This window comes from Symphalangus syndactylus, chromosome X, assembly GCF_028878055.3.
Source record: "Symphalangus syndactylus isolate Jambi chromosome X, NHGRI_mSymSyn1-v2.1_pri, whole genome shotgun sequence".
In the NCBI taxonomy this organism is placed as follows: domain Eukaryota; kingdom Metazoa; phylum Chordata; class Mammalia; order Primates; family Hylobatidae; genus Symphalangus; species Symphalangus syndactylus.
The window spans coordinates 32787280-32813842 of record NC_072447.2 but is presented as its reverse complement, the minus strand read 5'-3'; the positions used below and the strand labels follow the sequence as shown (position 1 = coordinate 32813842).

General features: G+C 42.9%; 1 protein-coding gene and 1 long non-coding RNA gene across 19 annotated transcripts in view; one reads left to right on the top strand and one right to left on the bottom strand.

Moving 5' to 3' along the window:
* Positions 1-26563, bottom strand: part of PPEF1 (protein phosphatase with EF-hand domain 1) — a 151589-nt gene that overhangs the window by 117145 nt on the left and 7881 nt on the right. For 7 of the 18 annotated variants that reach the window (XM_063635001.1, XM_063634998.1, XM_063634999.1 and 4 more), the window contains 6 exons: positions 24503-24575; positions 24287-24369; positions 19365-19642; positions 12259-12345; positions 9782-9884; positions 2387-2554 (listed from right to left, as the gene is read on the bottom strand). In XM_063635001.1, coding sequence (XP_063491071.1) covers positions 2387-2432 — 46 coding nt within the window. In that variant the 5' untranslated portion in view covers positions 2433-2554; positions 9782-9884; positions 12259-12345; ... (1 more) ...; positions 24287-24369; positions 24503-24575. Of the gene's footprint in view, positions 1-2386; positions 2555-9781; positions 9885-12258; positions 12346-19364; positions 19643-22191; positions 22236-22907; positions 22991-24286; positions 24370-24502; positions 24576-26563 lie in introns of those variants that run through there. The other 11 variants (XM_063634997.1, XM_063635002.1, XM_063635006.1 and 8 more) reach the window with 7 other exon arrangements.
* On the top strand, positions 17511-21870 carry LOC129476289 (uncharacterized). The gene is made up of 3 exons (XR_008654906.1): positions 17511-17573; positions 18595-18760; positions 21608-21870. It is a non-coding gene; the product is annotated as an uncharacterized lncRNA (long non-coding RNA).

Here is a 26563-nt window from a genome sequence, read left to right as displayed (position 1 = left end):
AACAATATAAAAATAAATAATTCAATTAAAAATGGGTAAATGATCTGAATAGACATTTCTCCAAAGAAGATATACAAATAGCCAATAAACACATGAAAAGATGCTCAATGTCATTAGTCATTATGGAAATACAAATGAAAACCACGGTGTGATACCACTTCATACCCACTAGGATGACTAAAATCAAAAGGACAGACAATAACAACTATTGCTGAAAACGTGGAGAAATTGAAACCCTTATACACTGCTGGTAGGAATGTAGAATGGTGCAGTCACTTGGAAAAACAGCTTGGAAATTTCTCAAAATGTTAAACATAAAGCTACTGTATGACCCAGCAATTCCACTTCTAGGTATACACCCAAGAGAACAAAAAACATATGTTCACAGCAGCATTGTTCAAAACAGTCAAAAAGCTGAAACAGGTCGGGCACAGTGGCTCACGCCTGTAATCCCAGCACTTTGGGAGGCCGAGGCGGGCAGATCACCTGAGGTCAGGAGTTCGAGACCAGCCTGGCCAACATGGTAAAACCCTGTGTCTACCAAAAATACAAAAATTAGCCAGGCATGGTGGTGTGTGCCTGTAATCCCAGCTACTCTGGAGGCTGAGGTAGGAGAATCGCTTGAACATGGGAGGCAGAGGTTGAAGTGAGCCGAGATCGCCCCACTGCACTCCAGCCTGGGGGACACAGCAAGACTCTGTCTCAAAAAAAAAAAAAAAAAAAAAGCTGAAACAATCAAATGTCTATCAATTGATGAATGGATAAATACAATGTGGTATATTCATACAATGAAGTATTATTCCACAATAAAAAGGAATAAAGTACTGATACATGCTACAACATGGACAAAGCCAGACACAAAAGGTCACATAATGTATGACTCCATTTACATGAAATGTCCAGAATAGATAAATCCGTAGAGACTGAATATAGATTTGTGGTTGCCAGGGGCTGAGAGGAGACAGAAAGTGCTTAATGGATAAGGGGTTTTACTTTGGAGTGTTGGAAATGTCTCGGAAGTACATAGGGGTTGTGGTTGCACGACACTGTGAATGTACCAACTGCTGCTGAGTTGTTCACTTGACAATGGCTAATTTTATGTTATGTGAATTTCACCTCAATAAATCACAGGTATTTGAAAGAAAAAGCAATCCAAAAATCTAAGCTAATATTTCCACTTACATGCAATGTTTTAAAAGTTGAAAAGTATTTCAAAAAGAGAGATAATTTGTTTTTACAAGTTGGACTTGGCTTTTTTTTTTTAACCTAAGAAATTTGGCTAAATTTAAAGAACTGTGAGTAATCCTAGATATAAAAATATAATTTCTTTTTACTCTCTGCTAATAAATGTCTACTACAGCAGTAGGGTTCAGATGGAGCTTTTGAAAGATTTATTTCATGACATGCTTAAAGATTTGAAAGAGTTAGTACACCTCCTATGTCCCTTCCTACTTTCAGCGATGAGTTTCCTACATCATCAGCACAAGTCAGCTGGGTAGGAGAATAACATTTGATTCCCAAAGGAAAACATCCCACGCTAATTAGTATAGCGCACTGTGCATCCTAAACTCTCCACCTTAAGCCTGAATAAACTTCCAAAGGCAAGATGTGGAATAGAAGTTGGGGGAACTACCTATAACCTAGACATCAAAGAAGTGGAGTTTAAGAGAAAATTACTCATAAATTGTCCTAGCTTATTTACTTGTTTTTATTTTAATTTGCTTATTGGAAACTCTCTCTCTTAAATGCTCAAGTTTGTTTCAGCTAGATGTCAATAGCCATGAGAAAGAACCTCAGTACAAAATAAACAAAGTGAATATTTAAGCTTCTAATTATATGGGGGTACAGAAAGGCATGCCATCTATTTAGAAATAATACACTTTTTGGAAACAGATGATCTAGCATTGTCTCAATTCTCCTAGAATATTTTTAAAACGTGATGCAAATCTCATGAAGTTCTGTGTTGAATAGATATAGAAATAATGCGATCATTGAGTTATAAAATCCAATAAAAATTCAATGATGCTACTAAATGTCACAAAAGTAGGGATATAGCTATTTATAAAAGTATTGAAGAAACACATATAAATTACACTGTCTTTCTTGTTCGCTGCCACTGAGTTTTAAATTGAGATTTTATATTGGTACATTATCAACTGAAATTAAATCAATCATAAAATATCTCTAAGACAATACTTTATGGTACTTCATAAATTCAAAGCTGCATCTTCCTAAATGTAGTTTCCTATGCTACTCTAACGATGCCTTGTGCAAATCACACAGGGCAGCTTGAGCATCGTGGGAGTAAATGAGAAAGGAGAAGAGGGTGAGGGCAGCTCATTTTCCCCTTTTCATTCATAACCACAGGCACATTCCCAGTACTCACATGTCTCAGATCTCCTGGTTTTCACTGAAGAACTGCTGCATCCCATGACTTCTATCTAAATCATATGTGTTCATGAATTCAACTTCTGATTTTAAGACAGAGTGTGAAAAGTGCCTCCCTTTAAGCTGCGAGGAACCACTCTTAGCCGATCCTCTTCAGTCACAGATTCTAATGAGGAACACACAGGAGGGAGGGAAGGAAACCGCCAGTTAACCACATGGTAGCTGAGGGGCTGCTCAGCAGGATTCATTTTACGCTTCTTCTGAATCGCTGTTCATCATGTGATGTGGAAAGTGATCAGACATAATCTAATCCTGGCTTATTTTCCAAAACACAGCAGCAGCTACAGAGCAGCTATAGGCTGCTTCTCTGCTAGACATAAATGAGTTTCTCCATGTCTAGGTCACATCCAGCTCTGTATAAAATAGAACACTCAAAATGAAAAGAAAAATCGAAATATGAGAGTATACGATTTTCTAATTTAAATATGGGGAATGGGATGTGGAGGAGCTGACATAATTAACTGTTTTGGTTTTCAGCTCAAAGTAATTCAACCTATCTAGGCTTTTAAAAACACAAATTGGAAGTTGACTATGAGACAAAAACAACATATTTAAACAGCTATGCTGAAATTCAAAGTGAGTTCTTTGACAGTATTTCGCGGAATAAGTTGGGAACATTTGTTTTAAAAAAAAGGAGGCAGCCGGTCGCGGTGGCTCACGCCTGCAATCCCAGCACTTTGGGAGGCCGAGGCGGGCGGATTACGAGGTCAGGAGTTCGAGACCAGCCTGGCCAACATGGCGAAACCCCGTCTCTACTAAAAGTACAAAAATTAGCCAGGTATGGTGGCGCACGTCTGTAATCCCAGCTACTCAGGAGGCTGAGGCAGGAGAATCACTTGAACTCGGGAGGCGGAGGTTGCAGTGAGCTGAGATCACACCACTGTACTCTAGCCTGGGCGACAAAGTGAGACTCCATCTCAAAAAAAAAAAAAAAAAAAAAAAAAGGAGGCTCGAAACCTTCCCCCAAATTTAGGAATTGTAATCTGTGAGAGTGTCCTTTTATTTATTTTATTTTTTGAGATGGAGTCTCGCTCTATCACCCAGGCTGGAGTGCAGTGGTGTGATCACAGCTCACTGCAGCCTCGACCTCCCAGGCTCAGGTGATCTTCCCGCCTCAGCCTCCCTAGTAGCTGGGACTACAGGCATGCGCCACCACACCTGGCTAATTTTTTGTATTGGAGACGGGGTTTTGCTGTGTTGGCCAGGATGGTCTCGAACTCCTGACCTCAGGTGATCCACCTGCCTCGGCCTCCCAAAGTGCTGGGATTACAGGCATGAGCCACCGTGCCCGGCCAAGAGTGCCCTTTTAAACAAGCTCTCTGGGCACTGCTGAGGCCCCTCTGGAGTCTAACCTTGTGTTCTATAGTCCTTCTCATGAGCTCCCTGATTCCCATAATCACTTCATGGGAGTTTTCAACAAAATCCCTTTCCAGAGTATACTGTCATGTTACTTTTTAGGGTGATGTTTCCTTTATTTTGTGATGCTCCAAACCAACCTGATCTAATATATTTGCATTCCTTTTTTTTTTTTTTTCAGACAGAGTTTCACTCTGTCACCCAGGATGGAGTGTAGTGGCACAAACACGGCTCACTGCAGCCTTAACCTCCCAAGCATGTGTCGTGACACCCGGCTAATTTTATTTTTTTTGTAGAGACAGGGTCTCCCTATGTTGCCGAGGCTGGTCTCAAACTCCTGGGCTCAAGAGATCCTCCGACCTTGTGCTCCCAAAGTGCTGGGATCACAGGTGTGAGCCATCTTGCCCAGCCCCATTTGCATTTCTTGACAGAACAAAGTCAGCAAACAACTGACATATCTATCTTTCCATTAGTACTACACCAAAAGCTTCAAAATTACAACTCGACTGAAGAAAGGGAAAACTAAAATAAGCAAAATATTTGAACTATGGCAATGTTTTGAAAATAACAATAAGCTTAGTAAACAGATTTTCTGACCAGAGGTGAACCTGATTATTTTATGTATTGAATTAATTAGCCTTCCTAAACTTTGGGTTATTTCCAAATTTTTATTTATTTTTTGAGACAAGGTCTTGCTCTGTCACCCAGGCTGGAGTGCAGTGGTGCAACCATGACTCACTGCAGCCTCCACCTCCCGGGCTCAAGTGATTCTCCTACCTCAGCCTCCTGAGCAGCTGGAACTACAGGCATGTGCCACCATGCCCAGTTAATTTTTGTACTTTTTTTGTAGACATGGGGTCTCACCATGTTGCCCAAGTTGGTCTCAAACTCCTGGCCTCAAGCAACGTGCCCACCTCAGCCTCCCAAAGTGCTGGGATTACAGGCACGAGCCACCGTGCTTGGCTCGATTTCCAAATTTGATAGGCAGTTCTTTCGTGTCTTCCTTATCTACATCATGGCTAAAGAACATTAACAAGGTCAGATCCACGGGCAGGATGAGCCCTGTGGCATCCCACTCCAAACCATCCTCCAGGTTCACCACAGATCCGTTACCTTCATACTCGCTGCGCACATTTGTTCAGTTAGCTGGTAAACTCACCTATCATAACTCTCATTTATCTGTGAGACAGCCTGGAAAATTTTACCAAATATTTTAATAAAATGATGATATGTATATATTTTGATACTTTGACATTCCAGCTTATTCCAGCAAAAGAAGAGAGAGGGAAGGAGGAGGAGAAAAGGAAGGAAGGGCAGAGGAGGAAGAAAGGGAGGAAATCAATTTGGCAAGATTTTTAATAACAAAATCATAGAAGTTTCAAGGTGAGAGAGACCTTTAAAATTACCTAGTATTTACACAAAGTGCAAGGAAGTTAAGCAACTTGTCCCATGTCATATAGACCTGTGCTTGTCATACTTCGTTGCATATGAGTGTCACCTGGGGAGCTGTTCAAACTCCCAGTACTCAACCTGCACCTCATTAAGTCAGAATCTCTTGGGGTTTAAAAAATACTGATGCCCAAGTCCCACCCCCAGATAATTGGATGTAATTGGTACTGGGTGGGGGATGAGGCATCAAGATTTTTTTCAGTTTTCCAGATTCTAATACACAACAAAGTTTGACAATCTGTAATAGAGACGGTTTTTTAGTAAACCCATGGTGCTGCATCGTGATGATCACATTTTCCTAGAAATGCTTTGGCTCCATCTATTTCAAGCTGAATTTTTCCAGAGATCATATCAAGCCAATGAGTCTGTGGCTTCTAGCATATATTCTTTTCTCATTTTTGAAATTGGGGCACTGTTCATCTAGGAATTCATCTAGTCCTGGTGACATTCTCCAGGTGCCTAGATCAGTACTCTCCAACTCGAGTGCTCACAAGACTTACTGGGAGTGAGAGGATGCACATTCCCAGGCTTTACTAACAATAATCAGATTCAAAAGTCCAAGGCCTTGGAATACACATTTAAAGTGCACCGTGCTGGGAACTTTGATGCAAGCAATACCCATAACTCAGTTGGAGAAACACTATTTTCCAACAGTATCCAAATCTCCCTTGGGCTTCGCTCCATCCTCATGCTATTTGTTCTACCCCTTTTTATGAAGACATAAGAATTGGGGCTGGGCGCAGTGGCTCTCACTCATAATCCTAGCACTTTGGGAGCCTGAGGCAGACGGATCCTTTGAGCCCAGGAGTTCGAGACCAGCCTGGGCAACATAGGGAGACCCCATCTCTACCAAAAAATACAAAAAATTAGCCAGGCGTGGTGGTGCACATCTGTAGTCCCAGCTACTCGGGAGGCTGAGGTGGGAGGATCACCTGAGGCTGGGAGGTCAAGGATGCAGCGAGACGTGATCGCACCACTGCACTCCAGCCTGGGTGACAGAGTGAAACCCTGACTTAAAAAAAAAAAAAAAAAAAAAAAGTATGTTTTTTAATTTAAAAAAGAAAACAGGGAAACAAAAGAATTGAGCATTTAGTAGGCCATAAACACTGATTGGACTGATTGATATATTTCAATTTTGATTTTCTTTTTCCAGAAAAAAAAAAAGCACTGTCTCAATATCTCTCCAGAGGCATTTCGTTTTCAGTCACCCCTCAGCTGATCCACAGCAAACACAATTTCATATAAAAGATTCAGTAAGAAACTAAAAAGCATCAAACTTGAGTATATTTCTGTTAGACTATTAGCCCCATGGGCAACTTCCTAAATAGCCCTTGAATCTCTGGCACCTATATGGTGCCTTTCACATTGCAGATGTTGGATAATGCTAAATGAATGAATGAATGAACAAAGGAATCAATATTTCTAGGCCAGAGTCCTTTAAAAATTTAGTTGCTAAAAGTCATTATTAATCCATCATTTTGTGCACAGGTAGGTGCTATTCAATTATACAAAAGCATTTTATTAAATCAGAAAGGGGTAGTGCTTATACATCATTTTTAAAGAAAGTTTTAAAATCATGATGGAAAGACGTGATGATTGTTCTAGAATTTTTTGATTATCCATTAGAAAAAATTGGCTATTATAATTTTTACATTATTAAATAATTATTATCAATCTATTTTTAACTGTTTTTCTCTCAGGTAATAGGTTACAAAAAAAGTCAGTTCTTTTTCATTCTCACCAAAATATGAGCTGGTTAAAGCAAGGTGCCACTTACCCCTCCCATGTACTGCCCCACCTAGACTTCCAGGAGAGAGGGAAGTGAGTTTGTAAGCAGTGCGTGCGCCTTTGAGGACATCTCTGACATAAAGCTGATAAAAATGATTGGGGATTTTCCATGACTTTGTAAAATCTAAGCTTCTACCATTTCCCACCCTCTGTTAGCATTTAAGTGGATTAAAGAAGTCTCTGAAGAAGTGGTTCCCTGAGGCCTGAAAAGGGTTCTCAGGCTCAAAGAGGTGGGGGGCTTCCACGGGGTTCACAAACGCCCAAGAATGTCCTAGTGGATAACACGAGCCCCTGGGTGGATCTTGGCAAAAAAAACAGCTTGAAACTTGCCCATTGCTGCTGTCCCTTCTAATATATACCAAGGATGGTTTTAAAGAGTAAACATGAAATAATGACTCATCACTGGCACTCACTTATAATTTGCAAAAGGAAAGCCTTCCGCTAAAAGGTTTTTACTGTGTGTGTGTTGGGGGTGAGTGGGTGGAACTGATAATTTTCAGTTTTTTTCATGCTAATCTTTCACTTCCAATGCTGAAAATACAAGGAAAGAACAAAATGCAGGCCGTGGGGACAAACTAACCTTCGCCACCAAGCACCCTCCAACCACTAGCCCAGCCTGCCCGAGTTGTTCTTGTTCATTCTTAAGGTGATTTGATTTCTAAGCTCATCTCCATCCCACTTCCACACCTTGGCTCAGCCACCCTGACGCGACCCTCTCTGGCATTCTAGATGTCAGTTTCGTAGTTTTCTATGCTAGCATTCAGCTTTTCCTAGAGATGTTGGCTTTAGCAAGAAATTGGCTTTAGCTCTAGTCCTGAAAACCTGGAACCCACAGTCATTCAACTGATACCAACACCCTCTACCCCCACCCCCAACCACCACAGTGGGAGTGAAGTAGGCAGGTGTAATTCTTCCCCCTTAGATTGTGCTAGCATGGAGAACAGATGCCTCATCAGGCTCACCCTATTGCATTCTGCTTGGTATTCATTGCCACAGAGGTTTTATAGCCTGATGTCTGTGGCCTAAATATAATGAAGAGGCATAGGGTGAGGCAGAGGAGTCCCTGGCAGTCCGTGCCAGAGAGGTCCCTTCCATCACTACCTTTCCAGTAGAACAGTGGAGCAATTACTTATGTCTGGGGTCTTAAATGAGTAAGGGGAGGTCTGTAAGACCAAGCTGGTGATTCTTCCTGGGTCTCGCCACATGAGAGGATAAGAAAAGGGAGGAAACTATACTGACCATCAGAAGGTGTTTGAAAGTGTCTGCTGGTATATCAGACATGATTGGAATCAGGAAACAGCTTGGCCTGGTGTCAGGTTTTCCAAAGTGTGTTTGTGGAAGAATAGTTCTATGTGGTTTATTATTCTAGGACTAAGGCCAAAATAAAGGTCCTACCACTGCATAATAAGTTCAGGGGATGTAGAGTTGGACAGGTTTCTTTACTGCAGGACTTCTCAGAGCATTTAATATACGAACATACATTGTGAATCTCTCAGAAAGAGCTGACTACTATTTCCCAAAGAGGCTAGCAAGGGGCCCTTTTGAAGTAAAGCATCTCAAGAACTATTGTTCCTAACTGCCTAATGCTGGCCCAGTGGAGCCTTGGGTTTAGAAGTCAGACAACAGGAGTTTGAATTTTTAGTCATTAATTCCCCTGTACCTCAGTTTCCTCATAAGAAAACAGTGATAATAATGCATATCTTACTGACTTGTACTGAGGACTGAGTGGTGGGAAAAAACTAGCCTGAACAAAGACCAACTGTTTTTAGCTGATGAGTTAGGAGGGGCCATGCATGGGTGGGAACCCACCGTGTTTGTTCAAGTCTCTTTCTTCAGAATGCTTTGTCTGGGGCCTCCCAAAGACTAAACCCTTTGGGTACCTACAGGTTCTGGGATAATTTAAGAGTTGCAAAGCAATGGGCTCTTTTCCCTTGAGAGCTCTAAGATCTGAAAGAATGCTATACCAGTAATCATAATAGTAGCTAAAATTACTACTATTTATTAAGGGACTACTATTTACCCAGCATAGCGGGTGCTTTATTTCTATTATTTCAGTTCACTCTCACAGCAAACTTTCAAGGTAGTATCGTCATCCCCATGTTACAGATGAAAAAAACTGAGACTCAGATAACATACTCCCTGGCATAGCTGATTAGTGGCAGAACTGAAGACTCGCTCTGTTTAATCATTAAAGAACAAAAATGTCTGCCCACTAAAAGGCTATGCCTTGGTTTCAGGATCCAATCTGACCAGTTCGCATAAGAACTAAATCACTAAAGAGAATTTTGAACACTGTAAGGAATTCTGGTTCCATTCTTACAGATAGCTGGAAACCTCTAAGACGACAAGAAGCCAAGGGAACTAAAGGAAGGTTTCTAAATATGAAGGTGTGCAGTGGAGTTTGGAGAATACTCCCTGAGGGGACCTAGAAGGGTTTCTTGAAGGATCCCTTCCCTCATTTTCTAGCTGTCAATCCAAGTGACTGTGGAGATTTTCCAAATATCAAGTTCATTTGAAATAGGCCACAATCCTTCAGATTGCCAAGTCATCTGTACATCTTCTTCAACTGACGGCAACTGATTTACAACCAGCATTTTTGAGAACAATCATTCCGAGAAATTGCAAAGCAGTAAGATATATTCCAAGGAGTACACATTCCCTGTTCCATTGCCACATGATATATGTTTATGATGTAGACTTCTGCTTGCCCCAAATGCCTAAGAATAAACAAACATATTACCTGTTTCTTCTGCTTGGCCAATGTAGAGGTTTTTCCTCACTCCAGGTGTTTCAAAGGAAATGAAGACGAGAAAAAAACCTTCTCTCTGGGGAAATGCAGAGGTCTGAAAGAAAAGAGGTACAATTTCAGCTCTCTCTGAAGCACCCCACACAAACACACACACACCCCACTCTGCAGAGAGCTCTTGCTTAAATAAACAAACATATATACACACTCATACACAAAGAAATAACTAGAACAGGGCCAGGCTGCTTTGCCTTTCAGCCAGGAAGGCGAGCCCAGAGCCACGAATCTGGGAGACAACGTGCTGGCCGTGAGCACAGCTCTCTGCCCCAACCCTGCTCTGTTCCTGGCCTGGAGATGCACTCAAGTAATGGGCTGCAAAGTCAGCGGCCACGTGACTGCTTCCAAAGGGACCAGGCTCCGCATGGGCAGGACCTGGCTATTGTGTGCATAAATAATCTGCCATCAATACAAAATAGAAAAGAGAATCTCAGTAAATAAGAGCAGAAAAGCATTCTTTAGGTAAACTGAGGATAATTTTTAGAAAACGTTACATTAACCTGGTACAATTAAGAGAAGTGGAAAAACTAAACATTATTCCTTGGTTCTAGAAAGGTGTGGGTTTAAGGGAGCAGCCACCGGGTTATAAGACATTTATACTCCACCAGCTGTTCAGTAGCTCCTTATTGGAGAACCTACCTGTGAAGGGAGAATTACCTCCCTTCATCAGCAGAAAGGGAAAGGAAAGTTGGCCTGTAATGTTGCTGAGTTTGGGGGAGGAGAAAGACATACTTGAAAATTCAAAGTGCCCATGGCAGTAATGGATGCCAGCAGCCACAGTTCTGCTATGTTCAAGGCAATCTAGTGGTGGTCTTGTTCACAGAGTCTTATACTGACCGTGGCTGCGCCGCTAGCTGTTTCCCTGGCAAACTCTTCCTAGCTGGTGACACAGCATATGTGTTTTCAAGCTTACTGGTCTTAGGCTTTGCCAGCTAAAATTTACAGGACTCCAGCCATAAACATTTCAGAACCCCACCCAAGCTGCTCTTTAGCTCAATTCCTTTCTACAATTGAGAGCCACAGGAGATCTAGTAAAGTGGTTACCTAGTTTGCCATTTAATCGGATGGAGTTACTTGAAAAATAACTGGCGAGGTGGCTCTGGGCTTCTGTCCTATTAGTATATTAACATCACCAGAGGGCCTCATTATGAGGCAATACAATCACTCAGGTTTCCATGGTGGGGATGCCAAGAGTAGGACCTGATGAGGCTGCTACACAAATTGTAAATGATAGCATAATTACTCAGGCTCCAAAAAAATAGTGGACAATGTAGCTATACAGCTGGCTCTCCCAACCAAATGCCTATTTAATCCTCAGCCATTAAATTATGGCTATGTCTAGATACAGTTGTTCCAATGTCACCTCCTCTGTGTGAAGCCTTTCCTGAATCACCAAAGGGGAATTAGTCACTCTGTCTTCTGGCTCTCAAAGCCATGTGTGCGTCCAATTATAGAGCTGCTCAAAGTGTGCTGTAATTTGCCCTTTTACATGTGAAATCCTAAAGGGAAAGGATCTATTTCATTCCTCTTGTCATCCCCAGTTGTGTGTGTGTTTTCTTATTTTTGAGACAGAGTCTCACTCTGTCACCCAGGCTGTGTAGTGGTGCATTCTGGGCTCACTGCAACCTCTGCCTCCCAGGCTTAAGTGATTCTCCTGCCTCTGCCTCCCGAGGAGCTGGGATTACAGGTGTACACCACCACACCCAGCTAATTTTTGTATTTTTAGTAGAGACGAGGTTTCACCACGTTGGCCAGGCTGGTGTCGAACTCCTGGCCTCGGGTGATCTGCCTTGGCCTCCCAAAGTGCTGGGATTACAGGTGTGAGCCACTGCGACTGGCCACACCCTCAGTTTTAAACCTACTCATTACTGAGTGCAAAAGAGGTACTCACCAAATATTTGTTTAACCACAGAAAGAAAGGAAAGCAGGGAAAAAAACTCATGATTTAGGTTGTTATTTTAATGGCTAGCCCCTGGACCACGAATTGGATTGGCTGTGCCCTTTATGTGATTTGTTGAAAACTCAGAATTTGCTTTAAATGAACAACTTCATTGTATTTTTCCATTGTAGAAAGAACACTGAAATGTTACTGTGAGCACCAAAGGGGTCTTATGGTCAACCTCCAATTGTTAAATGAACCAACACTGATGTAAGTGAATAAATCACAATAATGATAATATCTATTGAGCACTGACCACGCTCTAGGTACTTTTAAATTTTACATATGTTAATCTTACTTAATCCACACACCATCCTCTGAGGTATATACTATTATGATCCCTCTTCACCCATTAGGAATTGGAGCCTAAAGTCAAACAGCAAATGAGGGGCAGAACTGGGAGTTGAACCCAGGCACTTTGGCTCTAGAACCCCTGCTTATTATAATCATTACACTCTACTGCCTGAGTCAGCACCTTGTGTGTTTGCAAAATTCAAGCTTCAGCCTCTTCTCAAATGCTCTCTGGCTTTCCTACAGCTGACCAGGGATGTGTTCTCCCAGCCTGAAAAAAGAAAAAATGATGGGCAGAGTGATGTTAACAGTTTTAAACCTCCTATGTGGCAAGCACCTCCTATGTAGCAGGTGCTGCTGAGGCACAGAGACACAAATGGCAGAGAAAAAAAAATACACATGATTGGATATTGAAATATACATACCAGGTACTTAAAACAGTGCCAGGCACATAATAAATATCTATTACATGAATAAATGAAAGCAATACGGTATGATAAAATATCTAATAAAACAGGTATGAGACACTCCAGGGGCGCAGAGAAAGAGCCCTATCTCAGAAAGGGGGATGAGGGAAGGCTTCCTAGAAGTGATGCACGGGCCGAGACCTGATGACTGACCAGGCATCAGCCAGAGGAAAAGAGGTGGGAAGAGGGGGTTCTCATAGCTATGCATATTCCACAGTACTTAACTAGGGTGTGAAATGAGAGAGGGGAACTAGAAATCAAAATGAACTTCTTTCCTAATGATAATGCTGCAATTACATAGAGAAAGGTGCCCGGATGTTAAGATTGAAAAATGGCTGCCCTTTCCACCTCTTCAGGCGGGACTTAATCTCTCTTGATTGCCTTCCCTTCCTTTCTCACTTCCCCACTGCTGTACTTTCTTTGCTCCTGCCTTCCAAATAAACTTGCTCTCAAATGTTTATCTCAGGCTCTGCTTCTGAGGGATCCCAACCCAGGACATTTAGTTAGTCCATGGCAATAGCGAACTATGGAAAGACAGAGGAGAATGGAGAAGCCTGGCTACCTCTCAAGGGAGAGAGGGCATTGCAGGCAAGCCTCTCCTATTTCACAAGCTTCCTGGAGCTGGCCACAGTTCCAATTTCTGCCAAGGCAAAGTAGTTCTAATGGGCAGCTCCCATTATTGATCATGACGTACCCTGAGGAGTATGCTAGAATCGAGGCAAAGCAGCTGGACTGGAGAGGAGACTAAGAAAACAGTGGCATGTGCAGATCTATTTGATGGTGGGTACTTAAGGTGTCTGCTTGTGGCTCCTGATACCTCAAAGCCCTGTAGCACCAAAGCGGGGAAGCTCAGACAGGGCTGGCCTCCCAGCTCTTTTGACTCTGAGCTAGCCTCCTGATGCTGGGGCCACTGGTAAGCAATCACACCCAATCACCACTTCCTAACCCCTAGTAGTCTCCAAAACTGGGGTAGCTTCCCCACAGCAGATGCACAGAGATCTGCTGGAGAGCAGAAAGCAAAACATCAGAACTCATATTTTTATCTATTTTCTTAATCTTATTAACTTTTCTATTTCCATGTATATTTGATCATGTACACAATAAATGAGTTCAGCAGTATTAGCTGTAAATAAATAAATATGCTTGGTCCATTCTCACAAAACTTACTGTGAGGGGTCCATGATCAAAAAAGTTCAAAAAGGCTGGGGGCAGTGGCTCATACTGGTAATCCCAGCACTTTGGAAGGCTGAGCGGGGAGGATTGCTTGAGCTGATGAGCTGGAGACCAGCCTGGGCAACATAGCAAGACCTCATCTCTACTAAAAAAAAAAAAAAAATTAGCCGGGTGTGGTGGGACATGGCTGTTCTCACAGCTACTTGGGAGGCTGAGGCAGGAGGATCATTTGAGCCTGCAAGATCGAGGCTGCAGTAAGCCATGATAGAGCCACTATACTCCAGCCTAGGCAACAGAGGAAGACCTTGTCTCAAAAGAAAAAAAAAATCAAAGGACTCTAATTTAAAGATCCTGCTCCCTTGTGAAGAGAAGAAAGGAACACCAAGTGATTTTTCACTTAAATAGAGAAAGGATCAAGCATATTTTGAAGGGTGAATTCTGGGTACTGAAAAATCACATTAAGTAGGAGAAAAGAGAGGCCAGATCTGGCAAGTCATTAGGAAGTCATTAAAAGAAATTAAAAGTGGGTTGGTTATGAGTCACTATCAGATGGAAGAAATTCATAAAGGTCAGTGCTTGCCAGATGTTTCTATTGGGGTCACCTGGTGAGCAGCCACAATGACAGGCTAAAACAGCCATCATGTTTTAAGGTGTGGAAATTCAGCTTTCAAAAGGCTCCATCTTAGATACAAAAGTTGAGCTTTCCTTGGTTGTGATTTAATAAATAGATTAATAGATATCAGAATTTTAATTCAGACCACTGCTTAATCTAACCCTAGCTTGGTCCTCGAGGGCTTGAGTTTAAAGAAATTCCTTAAATTAACCCTGAATGTTCATAAATCAAATCAAAAAGCTTCACAGAAGGTTCTGGTCTGGGTAAGATGGAAAAAGGACATTTTACCCACGCTACTCTTTCTCTCCCATGGGACAAAGCTATAAAACCTGGACAGAATCCATGAAACAGCTCTTTGAGGACTGTGGCAGACAGACTCTAAGTTGCCCCCAATGATCCCTTCCTCCTGGTCAGTTCACACCGTTGTGTTCATCCCTTCTCTTCAGCATAGGCTGGACCCAGAAACTTGCTTCTAATCAATTGAGCATGGCAATGGTATTGGGATGTCACTTCTATGACTAGGTTATAAAAGATTGTGATTTTCTGTCTTGCTAGCAGACCCTATTATCTTCACAGCCTTTGTGCTTTCAATGAAGTAAGCTGCCATGTGGGAGAAGCCCACGTGGCAAAGGACTGGGGGAAGTCTCTAGCCAAAAGCCAGCGAGGAACTAAGGCCCTCAGTCAAACAGACCATGAGGAACTGACTCTTGTCAACAACCATATGGGCTTGGAAGTGGATCCCTCCCCAGTCAAACCTTCAGATGACAGCAGCCCAGTCAACACATTGTGTGCAGCAGCTCATGACAGATGCTGACGTAGAGGGCCCAAGTAAGCCACGCCTGGGTTTCTGCCCCACAGAAACTGTAAATCATAAACATGTGTTGTTTTAAGCCACTAGACTTTTTGGTAATCTGTCCCACAGCAATAAACAAGTAACATGAGGACTCTGAAAAGTAAATAACAGAAGGCAGATGAAGGAAACTGATCAGAGTTTGAAGTACCACTGAACTGACAGTGAGTTTACCTTTTGTTCCCTCAAGTTCCTCCAGGCCAGATTCAAGGAAGCAGAAATTAAAATTAAAACCATGAGATACCACTATATGTCTATGAATATGGCTAAATTTGGGTGGCGGGGTTGAGACAGGGTCTCACTCTGTCACCAGGCTGGAGCACAGTGACACAATCACAGCTCACTGCAACTTCGACTTTCTGGGCTCAAGCTACCTTCCACCTCAGCCTCCCAAGTAGTTGGGATCACAGGTACATGCCACCATGCCCGGCTAATTTTTGTATTTTTTGTAGGGACTGGGTTTTGCCACGTTGTTCAGACTGGGCTCTAGCTATCCGCCTGCCTCAGCCTCCCAAAGTATTTGTATTATAGGCGTGAGCCACTGTGCCCAGTTAAAATTTTTTTTTTTTAATACAATATCCAGTGCTGGCTAGAATGTGGAGCAACTCAAACTCTAACACTTTGCTGGCAGGAATGCAAAGTGGTACAGTCACTCTGAAAAAGAGTTTGGTACTTTCTTATAAAGTTGAACATATACTTACCATATGACAGCAATCCTACTCCTGGGTAGTTATTCTAGAGAAAGAAAATTTTCTATTCATGCAAAAATGTGCACGCAGGTTCATATGGTCAAACATTGAAAAGAGCTTAAATGTCCTTCAGTAAGTGTCCCACAAACTGTGGGACATCCATACAATGAAATGCTACTTAGCAACAAAAACAAATGAAGCTGATACACGCAAGCTGGATGGGTCTCAAAGGCATTATGCTGAGTGGAAGAGGCCAGGCTGAAAGTGATACAGTTATATGGCATTCTCAAAAAGACAAAACTACAGTGACAGGGAACTGATCAGTGGTTACCAGGAGTTTATGGATGAGGGAGGGGAGTGACTACAAAGGGCTAGCAGGAGGGAGTTTTGGGGGGCATGTTCTATATCCTGATGATGATGGTGGTTATGCTAACCTATCCATGTGTTAAAATTCACAGAACTGGCTGGGCGTGGTGGCTCACGCCTGCCATCTCAGCACTTTGGGAGGCCGAGGCGGGTGGATCACCTGAGGTCAGGAGTTCAAGAGCAGCCTGACCAAAACGGTGAAAACGTGTCTCTACTAAAAATACAAAAAAATTAGCCAGGCGTGGTGGCAGGCACCTGTGCTCCCAGCTACTCAGGAGGCTAAGGCAGGAGAATCCCTTGAACCCGGGAGGCGGAGGTTGCTGTGAGCCAAGGTTGCACCATTGCACTCCAGCCTGGGCAACAAGAGAAAAACTCCGTCTCAAAAAAATAAAAATAAAAAATAAATCGCAGAACTGTACTTTAGGTTAGTGCAAAAGTAACTGTGGTTTTCGCAGATACGCCCACGTACTTACTGCTGGAGTCCAGAAAGAAATGAGCTCGACCTGGGAACACCAGGAAATGTTTCGCAGGGCATAAAAGATGGAGAGAGACATTCCAGGGAACATGGGAGTCTGTTATACTCGAGATTGGCGGATACAGGGAGTACACAGCAAAGGTTGGGAGCATTAACCTGGAAGAGGTAGGTTGGTGCCACCTGTGTTCTTATAAATCACAACTAAGAATCTGGACTTCAACTTATCAGTCAGGGATTGTCCTTTCAAATTCTTAATGGGCTGGGGCAGATAATACAAATGACTAAAGCAGCCTGGGCGGAAACCATGAGACATTGTAGCGAGCTTTTGTCTAAATGAGGTAGCTGCTACTTACTGGTAGCTCCATCTTCGGCTGCTATCCAGAAATCGCAGCCCAGTGTTGCCTGATGTAATTTTCCAAGAGAAGCTAAAGATAGTTTTATGTACGATCTCCTTATTTTTAAATGTTAGCATGAGTGTTTTTCAGCAAATTTATGAAGCCACTGATTACAGGGTACACTGCTGTTTTATGTACCAATAAGAGAGAACACTACTGATCAAACTATGTCACTGTCCATTTCAAGACACATCCCAATATCAGAGCTGCTAAAATGTGAAAAAAAAAATATGCATCTTAGAATCAACAAAATACGGTCATTCTCATTTTCTCAAAACGCCGTACAGACTGCGTGGATTCCGCTTAAAGCTGCCAGATTGCAAACTCTGTTTAACTCAAGGGGAGCCTGAGGGTAAGCTGATTAGATTAAAGCTGCAAGATCACTCTGGGGATCAGATGGTGATGAATGGGGAAAAGCAGGTAACAGGAAGACTAATGAGGAGGCTCCTGCAATAATCCAGGAGATAGATGGTAAGGGCTGAATTAAAGTCATGGCAGTGGGGATGAAAGGGAAGGAGGAGCCAAATGTAAAAAGGTTTTATGTAATAAACCCCACAGGTCTCAGACTGGGCATGGAGAGTGAGGGAGACAGAGACATCGAGGAGGATTCAAAGGTTTTTAGTTTGGAAGAATAAATAGATTCATCATTCACTCAACAATATTTACTGGGTGTCTACCATGTGCCAGGCACTATGCTAGGTGCTGTGGTTACAAGGGGTGGACAAGATAGACATGGTCTCTGCCTTCTTGTAATTTACAGTCTAGGAGATGATGATATTCATTGCAATAGGGTATTGAAGGGTACAAGAGTCGGACATGAAGGGGGACAAGTGAGTTTATGGTGCAGAAAAATCATGAGTTCGGTCAGCAGTGTGGTAAATTTCAGTACTTGTGAGACCTCACTGTTGAAATATCCCATAGGCAGTAGAAGCCTGGGTTTGGAGCTCAGGAAATAAATCAGGGCCAGAGAGTCAGATTAAATAGGTCATCAGGTTGCTGACAATAGCTGAAGTGATTAGAGAAGATAAAATAGCCAGGGAGAGCTTGTAGAGTAAGGCTATAGAGACAAAAGCAGAACACTGGGGAATAGAGACATTAAAGAGAATGAAAAGAGGGAGGAGCCAACAGGGAGGCTAACAAAGAAGCAATCTGGAAAGTAAGAAGCCAAGGAGTGAGGGCTATCTGTAAAGCAATGGAGACTTGATTACCGTATAGTCCATCTAAACCTGCACCTAGAATTACTGCCTAGAAGCAGTTTACCTTTGCCATGTACAATTCAGATTGTCAGAGTTATGGATGTTTTGCATGAATTCCAAATAGGCTTATCAGAACTGCTTCTCATTTAGAAAGCTAGGATAATTTTAAATATTGCCACAATCTGTTTCTTTATGTTGTATGTGCTTACGTTTTACATGTATCTCAGATTGACATCTAGCATGAGTCAATGCAGAGCAATGCTAATTCCTTATTTCTTTTTCTTTTCCCTCTACAGGAGCTACAATCTGCCATTCCAAGAACAAAAGTAAAACAAAGACTACACACTGATGCAACTCCCTCTCATGTCAAAGCACTGGGAATTGGGCAAAACTGATCTAGGCAGAGAATGGAGTCACCTTGCAAGACCATCATGAGGTTCTCTGCCCAGAGCTCTGTAACAGGTGAGCCTGAACTGTGGTAAGATACTCTGATCCTCTGGACTTGTCCAGAAAGGCCCTCAGACATCTTCATTTTATAGGAGAGGAAACCACGCCCAGAGAAGTTAGGTGGCCTCCCCAAAGTCACAGTCCTGTGACTCAGTGACCAGTACATCAAGGCGACTCAATTCCACCCTATGCATATATATTAAAGCATTTAACAAACTTCATACATAAAACATAAAGACCACAAGAGTTGGGCTAAACAACTAAACAGACAGAGGCCACAGGTTAACTTTCTTTTTTTTTTTTTTTTTTTTTTTTGAGACGGAGTCTCGCTCTGTCACCCAGGCTGGAGTGCAGTGGCGCAGTCTCGGCTCACTGCAAGCTCCGCCTCCCGGGTTCACGCCATTCTCCTGCCTCAGCCTCTCCGAGTAGCTGGGACTACAGGCGCCCGCCACCACGCCCGGCTAATTTTTTTTGTATTTTTAGTAGAGACAGGGTTTCACTGTGGTCTCGATCTCCTGACCTCGTGATCCGCCCGCCTCGGCCTCCCAAAGTGCTGGGATTACAAGCGTGAGCCACCGCGCCCGGCCAGGTTAACTTTCGATCATTGTCCCATACCTACCCGGATCACACTCAATTCACTTGGTCCACTAAGTGCTCTTATCTTTCCCTCGAGGTTTGATCAGGTCCACACAGGTTCAAGGGGAACAGACTCCTAGATCTTCACTTTGCTGGTTGTTGACTCTTTCAGCCTGCAGGCTCAGGACACAATCTATCATCACACAGGTCTTATTGAAGAGAGTTTCCCAGTCTCAGTTGTAATCTTCAAGAGGTAGATTCTAGAATGATTAACAGGTTGCCTTGATGACCTCACAATGTAGCATGCAGATATGACAATACCTGCCAATGGAATGTGGACGACATGACCTGGATGAGAGGACTATTTCTTGCTTATTGAAAGGCAGATTCCAGCTTTCTTTTTGTCACCATTGCCTATCAACTATTTTTGTGTTCATGAACATGGTAAACAAAGAAAAGTTTGTTTCTTGGAGGAATGTTGATAAAACAAGGCCTGGGCCAGGCACGGTGGCTCATGCCTGTAATCCCAGCACTTTGGGAGGCCAAGGCGGGTAGATCACCTGAGGTCAGAAGTTCAAGACCAGCCTGGCCAACATGGTGAAACCCTGTCTCTACTAAAAATACAAAAATTAGCCGGGCATGATGGCAGGCACCTGTAATCCCAGCTACTCAGGAGGCTGAGGCAGGAAAATCACTTGAACCCGGGAGGTGGAGGTTGCAGTGAGCTGAGATAGTGCCACTGCACTCCAGCCTGGGTGACAGAGTAAGACTCTGTTCCATGCCCGCCCCCGCCAAAAAAAAAAAAAAAAAAAACAAAAAAAAAAACAAGGCCTAGAAAATGGCCTAGAAAATATCCAGAGCTTTCTTTTCAAAACTCTCACTATTACTGCCTCAGATGACTAAGAGTTTATGGAGAAGCTTATGGAAAAAATTTTCAGAGCATTTTCTTTTGTGCACTTATTCCTGGCTTGGTTTCATTCATATATTCATTAAATAAATATTTGTTGAGCATCTATTATGTGCCGGGTACTGTTCTACACCCTGGGGATATACCAGTTAGCAAAACTGATAAGGTCTCTTCCCTCCTAAAGCTTATAGGCTAGTAGGAGAAGTAAACATGAATCAAATAATCATAAATGTGAAATTGCAAAGGACAAGTATTCATTTTATGAGAGTGAGGTGGGAGGTCGGGCAAAGACTTCTCTGAGGAAGTCATCTTTGACCTGACAGTGGAAGGTCGAATGTGGATTAATTAGGTGAAGGTGTTGATGGGGGATGGAGTCAAGCATACAGTTGAGCTAAGGCTCATGAGCCAGAGTAGCTAACTGGAGACTAGGATTGGGAGACTTTCAAAGGAGAATCCAGGATTCAATATAGGTCTAATTTACTAAAGCCGAAGCTCTTGTTTTCACCAATATTTAAAGGGTGCACAATCTGTCAGTCTTACAACTCATTTGCGTAAAACTCTAAAACATCACTTCTCAAACTTTAATGCACTTACAAGTCACCTAGGGATCTTGTCAAAACACAGATTCCTGGGCCCGATCCCTGCTGAATCCCAATCTGATTTAGTAGGTCTGGGGTGGGGCTGTGAAGCTGCATTTCTAATAAGCTCCCAGGTGAGAGTGAAGCATACTTTGAGGGGCACTGCTCTATAACACAGTACTCTTTTTATTTTTTTTTATTTGTTTGAGACAGGGTCTCACTCTGTCGAGAGTGAGCTATGATCGCACCCAGGCTGGAGTGCAGTGGCGCGATCATAGCTCACTGTAGCCTCCACCTCCCGGGCTCAAGTAATCCTCCTCACTCAGCCTCCCAAGTAGCTGGGACTACAGGTGCCCGCCACCACACTCGGCTAATTTTTTATTTTTTACAGAGATGGCGTTTCACCATCTTGCCCAGGCTGGTCTCAAATTCTTGGGCTCCCAAAGCATTGGTATTACAGGCGTGAGCCACCACACCTGGCCTCATTCATAGCTTTTGGAGTGTAAACCAAAAGAAAAATTTTAATCCCCGCCCAACCATTGGAATGGACTTCTTCCTAGGCCAGGGCACTTTAAAATTTAACCTGAAAGACTGGTTCAGGCCATGATGAGAAGCAGAGGTCCAACATGCCTCATTATACCTCTCCAGCATTAATATAAACACAGACCTTAGGACAGATAAGAAACATTTACAATCTGTCCTCTCTGAAGCCTGCTACCTGAAGGCTTCATCTATCTGCACAATAAGAACTTTGGTCTCCACAGTCCCTTAACCCAGACATCTCCTTTCTACTGATCCCAGGTCTTTGGATAAACTCAACCAATTGTCAACTAGAACATTTTTTAATCTACCTATAACCCGGAAGCCACGCCCCTCCTCCCCCTTGCTTCGAGTTGTCCTGCCTTTCTGAACTGAACCAATGTATTTCTTAAATGTATTTGATTGAACTCTCATGTCTCCCTAAAATGTATTAATTCTACAATTAATTTTTATGGTTTACTCAGTAGTAAGACCAAAACAAAACAATGTTGTGATATGTAAATAAAGCAATGCCAAAAGCTAAAGATTTCAAAAACTTGGAAAGAACGAGAGAAATAATAATCACAAGCAAACTGACATGTCAAGTGAAACTTCTCTAATTTATCCCAGTGAAGTGGGCTGTCAATTCTCACTCAGTGACAAGTTCAATTTATGAAATAGTTTTAAAGAAAGGTAACAAATTAATCTGATGTAACTAATGACAAGCAATGTCTATATGTTTAATAACTCTTTAACCGGTCAATAAGAGCTATTTGTAACTAACACTTTCATTTTCTGACAGAAGCTCTGGATTTTATATGATGTGAGAGAAAAACCACCTCCCTTTCCAGGCCTCCATTACTTACTTCTGTCACAGTTCCCACTGATGTGCCACATTCCTCCTGGTGGCCTATGTGAAAACAAGTAGGCGAGAGAGCCAAGATTTCTCTGGATTGGTTTTCCTGAGAAGGTTATGAAGTTAATATAGGGCCTAGAGTGAAATATTGTCATTTAAAAAAACTAGAAATGAACTCCTCTGTGCAGAGAAGAACAGGAAGATTAAGAAAGGGAAACAGGAGTAAGTTTCTATAATTTTGAGGAAATATCAGCTCTGCCACTTTCAACCTGGGGACCTTAGGCAACTTACATAACTCCTCTAAACCTCAGTTTCCTCATTTTAAAAATGAGAATAGGCTGGGCGCTGTAGCTCACACCTGTAATCCCAGCTTTTTGGGAGGCCAAGGCAGGTGGATCACTTGAGGTCAGAAGTTCGAGACCAGCCTGGACAACACGGTAAAGCCACGCCTCTACTAAAAATACAAAAATTAGCCAGGCATGGTGGTGTGCGCCTATAGTCCCAGCTACTCCAGGCTGAGGCATGAGAATCACTTGAACCTGGGAGGTGGAGGTTGTAGTGAGCTGAGATCATGCCACTGCACTCCAGCCTGGGCAACAGAGTGAGACTCTGTCTCAAAAAAAAAAAAAAAAAAAAAAAAAAAAAGAAGAAGAAGAATATTTAAAGAGAATAATTTAAGTGGCAATCTGTTTGTAAACTATAAAGTGCTAAACAAGTATTAGCTACCATTTCTAGGAGAGGCCTGCATTTCCCGAGTGGATATACATCCCAGAGAAGAAATGTGGTCTGGCCAGTGGGTCACGATGTGTCTAGGAACATAACAGAATTAGATTCTAGAGTCAGGTTGCTTGGGTTCAAGTTCTTGCTCAACCACTTAACAGCTCTGTGTGAGCTTGGGCAAATTACATAACCTCTCTGTGCCTATTGCTTCAACTATAAAACGAGGCTACGGATGGAACCAAGCACACCGGGTTGATGTAACTTTGATGTAACGAATGAATGGGTTAATACACATTGTAGCAGCCACTGATCATTACTGTCCATTCTCCCCCTCTTCCTTACCAATAAAACCCCAGTTTTGTTCTAGGTGGCAGTGTTCGGCCAACAAAACTTGATTTGCTAGGCTCCCTTGCAACGATGGGTAGTCATGTGACACAGTTCTAGCCCTTGAGATACAAACAGAAATCTATGGGCCGAGGCTTCCAGAAAAGCTATTTTCCTGATAAAAAGGAAAAGACTCAGCTGGCACAAGCCTCTTCTCTTTTGTCCTTCCCCCTATTCTGCCTGGAACCAGGACACAATGCCTGGAGGGGGAGCAGCCATCTTGTGCACACTAGGAAGAAAGCCTCACACTGAGAATAGCGAAACCATGATGCAGGATGGAGGGACGAGCTTGAGACCTGGATGACAATGTGACACTGTATATCTCCTGGCTTCGTATCATGTGGGACGAAAACCAAGCGCTCTGTGTTAAGCCCCTGCTATTCCATTTACCTTATTTCAGGCAGCCAAACACATTCTCTAATCAATACAACTGTAAAGCAGCTTGGTGCCTGGCTCATAGTATTCAGTAAATGTTAACTATTATTATTATCATTAGACCAGCATTCTGTTCCCTAACCAGGTGGTTAGCAAATAGTCCCCTAACTTCCTTGTAATAGAATCACAATTTTCCTTTTCGAAATCACCCCCGCTCCCTGTTTTTAGCCATGTGATTTGCATGGGACTGACGCAGCCCCCAACTCTAAGCACGGGCCCTGGCTTACTTAAGCCAATTATCCGAGCCCACTCCCCAAGCAACAGCAACTTTTCAGGAACAAGCACATAATTCAGGCCTAAGACAGCATATCCTCTTCTCCTGGCAAAAAGGAGTGTTTGGGGTAGGCGTATAGCTAAAGAAAGGTATTACGAGTGAATCTCGGGGTACCTGGAGAGAGTGCTGGGACAGACTCACTCATCTCCCCCTGGTGTGGTGCTCTGAGCAAGGCTGTCACCATGAGAAGAGCCAGTCCAGGGGGTGAAAGTGATACGTGGGGAAGGGCCAACCAAAAGGCACGGAAATGGAGCCGGAGCCCTCCATCCTAAGTCTCTGGATCAAATCTTACCTTTGGAAGTTTCAAACCAGATTCGTTTTGCTCACTTTGGATTGGATCTTCTGCCACAGGCAACTACAAGATTCTTTCTGATACTGTTAGAAGAAAAAAATAATAATTTTAGTGTAAGGACTACATGCCTACAGGGGAACTTTCCAAATCCTGGTGTAGTGCATCTATTCAGTAAAATCTATAATCCAGCACAATATAAGTTCACATCAAAATCACCTTTTGAAAAGAAAAAATGACAGTAAGATTCACAATCAATTTTCAGTCGTGTGAATTCATTCAAATTTCTCTTCTGAAAGAAAAAAAGGTCAGCCAGTTGAAAGTGTTTTGTTTTTGTCCTTTTTGTAAACACGTCCAGGAGAGGTCCATTAAGAATAAATATATATCCAGGCTTTAGAAGAACGCTGAGCCCAGAGGCAGACGCTGGAAATGTATGACTAATATTGAAATAACATTCACAGACAGTTGTCATGGCAGCCTACTCCGTCTGCACAAAGTAGAACCCACTGCATCTTTTTTTTTTTTTTTTTGAGATGGAATCTCGCTCTTTCACCCAGTCTGGAGTGCAGTGGCGAGATCTCGGCTCACTGCAAGCTCCGCCTCCCGGGTTCACGCCATTCTCCTGCCTCAGCCCCCCAAGTAGCTGGGACTACAGGGGCCCACCACCACGCCCAGCTAATTTTTTGTATTTTTAGTAGAGATGGGGTTTCACCGTGTTAGCCAGGATGGTCTCGATCTCCTGACCTCGTGATCTACCCGCCTTGGCCTCCCAAAGTGCTGGGATTACAGGCGTGAGCCACCGCGCCCTGCAGAACCCACTGCATCTTAACAGGATTTAGCAGAGGAAAACTGCTAGCATGCAGATAGCCTCTAAATGAATTAAACAACCTACTAATTGGTTTTGCTTGTATTACTGTAGATGGCCTTAGGACTCTACCAGAATTGTATCCAAAAGATCCCCAATTCTTGAAATCACTAGTAAAAATACACAATATGACTGGAGTTTAACACCTGCACCACACTTGAAATCTTTCCCTCAGACTGTGCAGAAACCTTAGAGGCAAGTCTTATTGCGTGCCCAGTTGAATCCATGTGGAAACAAATCAGGCAGTAAGTGTTGTGGAAGTCGAGGGAGTAACCCATTTCATTTCCATCACCGATTAGCACTGGCTGCTATCAGGTGTTGCCTTTTAAATGGGACTCTAGAGGAGTGGGCAGTAGTAGTCAAATTGTTTTGTGTTCAGTTACCTAGTCACAGGGGAGTGACTTTGGAAACTAGGCACATCTCTGCCGGGCGTGGTGGCTCATGCCTGTAATCCCAGCACTTTGGGAGGCCAAGGCAGGCAGATCACCTGATGTCAGGAGTTCAAGATCAGCCTGGGCAGCATAGTGAAAATCCATCCCTACTAACAATACAAAGATTAGCAAGGCATGGTGGCGGGTACCTGGAATCCCAGCTACTTGGGAGGCTGAGGCAGGAGAATCGCTTGAACCCGGGAGGTGGAGGTTGCAGCGAGCCAAGATTGTGCCACTGCTCTCCAGCCTGGGTGACAGAGTGAGACTCTGCCTCAAATTTAAAAAAAAAAAAAAAAAAGAGAGAAAAAGATAGTAGATACATCTCAAGATAGGTTAAGAGAGGGGGAGACAAAACATTCTAAGCTGATCTGCTTCTCTCTCGAGTGGTCATCTCCAGGAAATGTAATCTCACTGAAAGTGATTGTGGGTGATTGTGAAGGTTATAGATAGCTGGTCTGGAGAGGTATACCATGTGAGGCCTTCTTTCCTATTAGGCAGGTTTTTGCTTATCACCCTGCCTATCCCTCATCAGCCTTCTCTTTTGTCAAGTTGCTTCTTTAAGAGAAAGGAGACCGGGCCCAAATTCAGATCTAGTAACATCCTACATTAGGAAAACCACATCAAGCCACTATCTTCCATTAACGTATTGGAACAAATGAGTCCTTTGGGCTAACTCATGTTCTTCAAACTTCTTGAGATGAGGCCATGTCATATACTTTTTTTAATAAAGCTCCCACACTACCCAACACTGTGTTCCCAGACATATTGCAGGCATGTGATAATGAACAACTTCCATCAAGGGACTGGAACACAGGGCAAGCCCTTGGTAGCTGGGGGACAAATTAAAGACATTGTCAACATGGTACAGGAGAGAGCTACGGGTGAGCAATGTGCAAAGGTTCAATCAGTAGGATCTGTATTTTTCCTCATGTAACTGAAACTTCTACTAAACAGTAGCATTAAAAATGAGGGATTTTATTATTC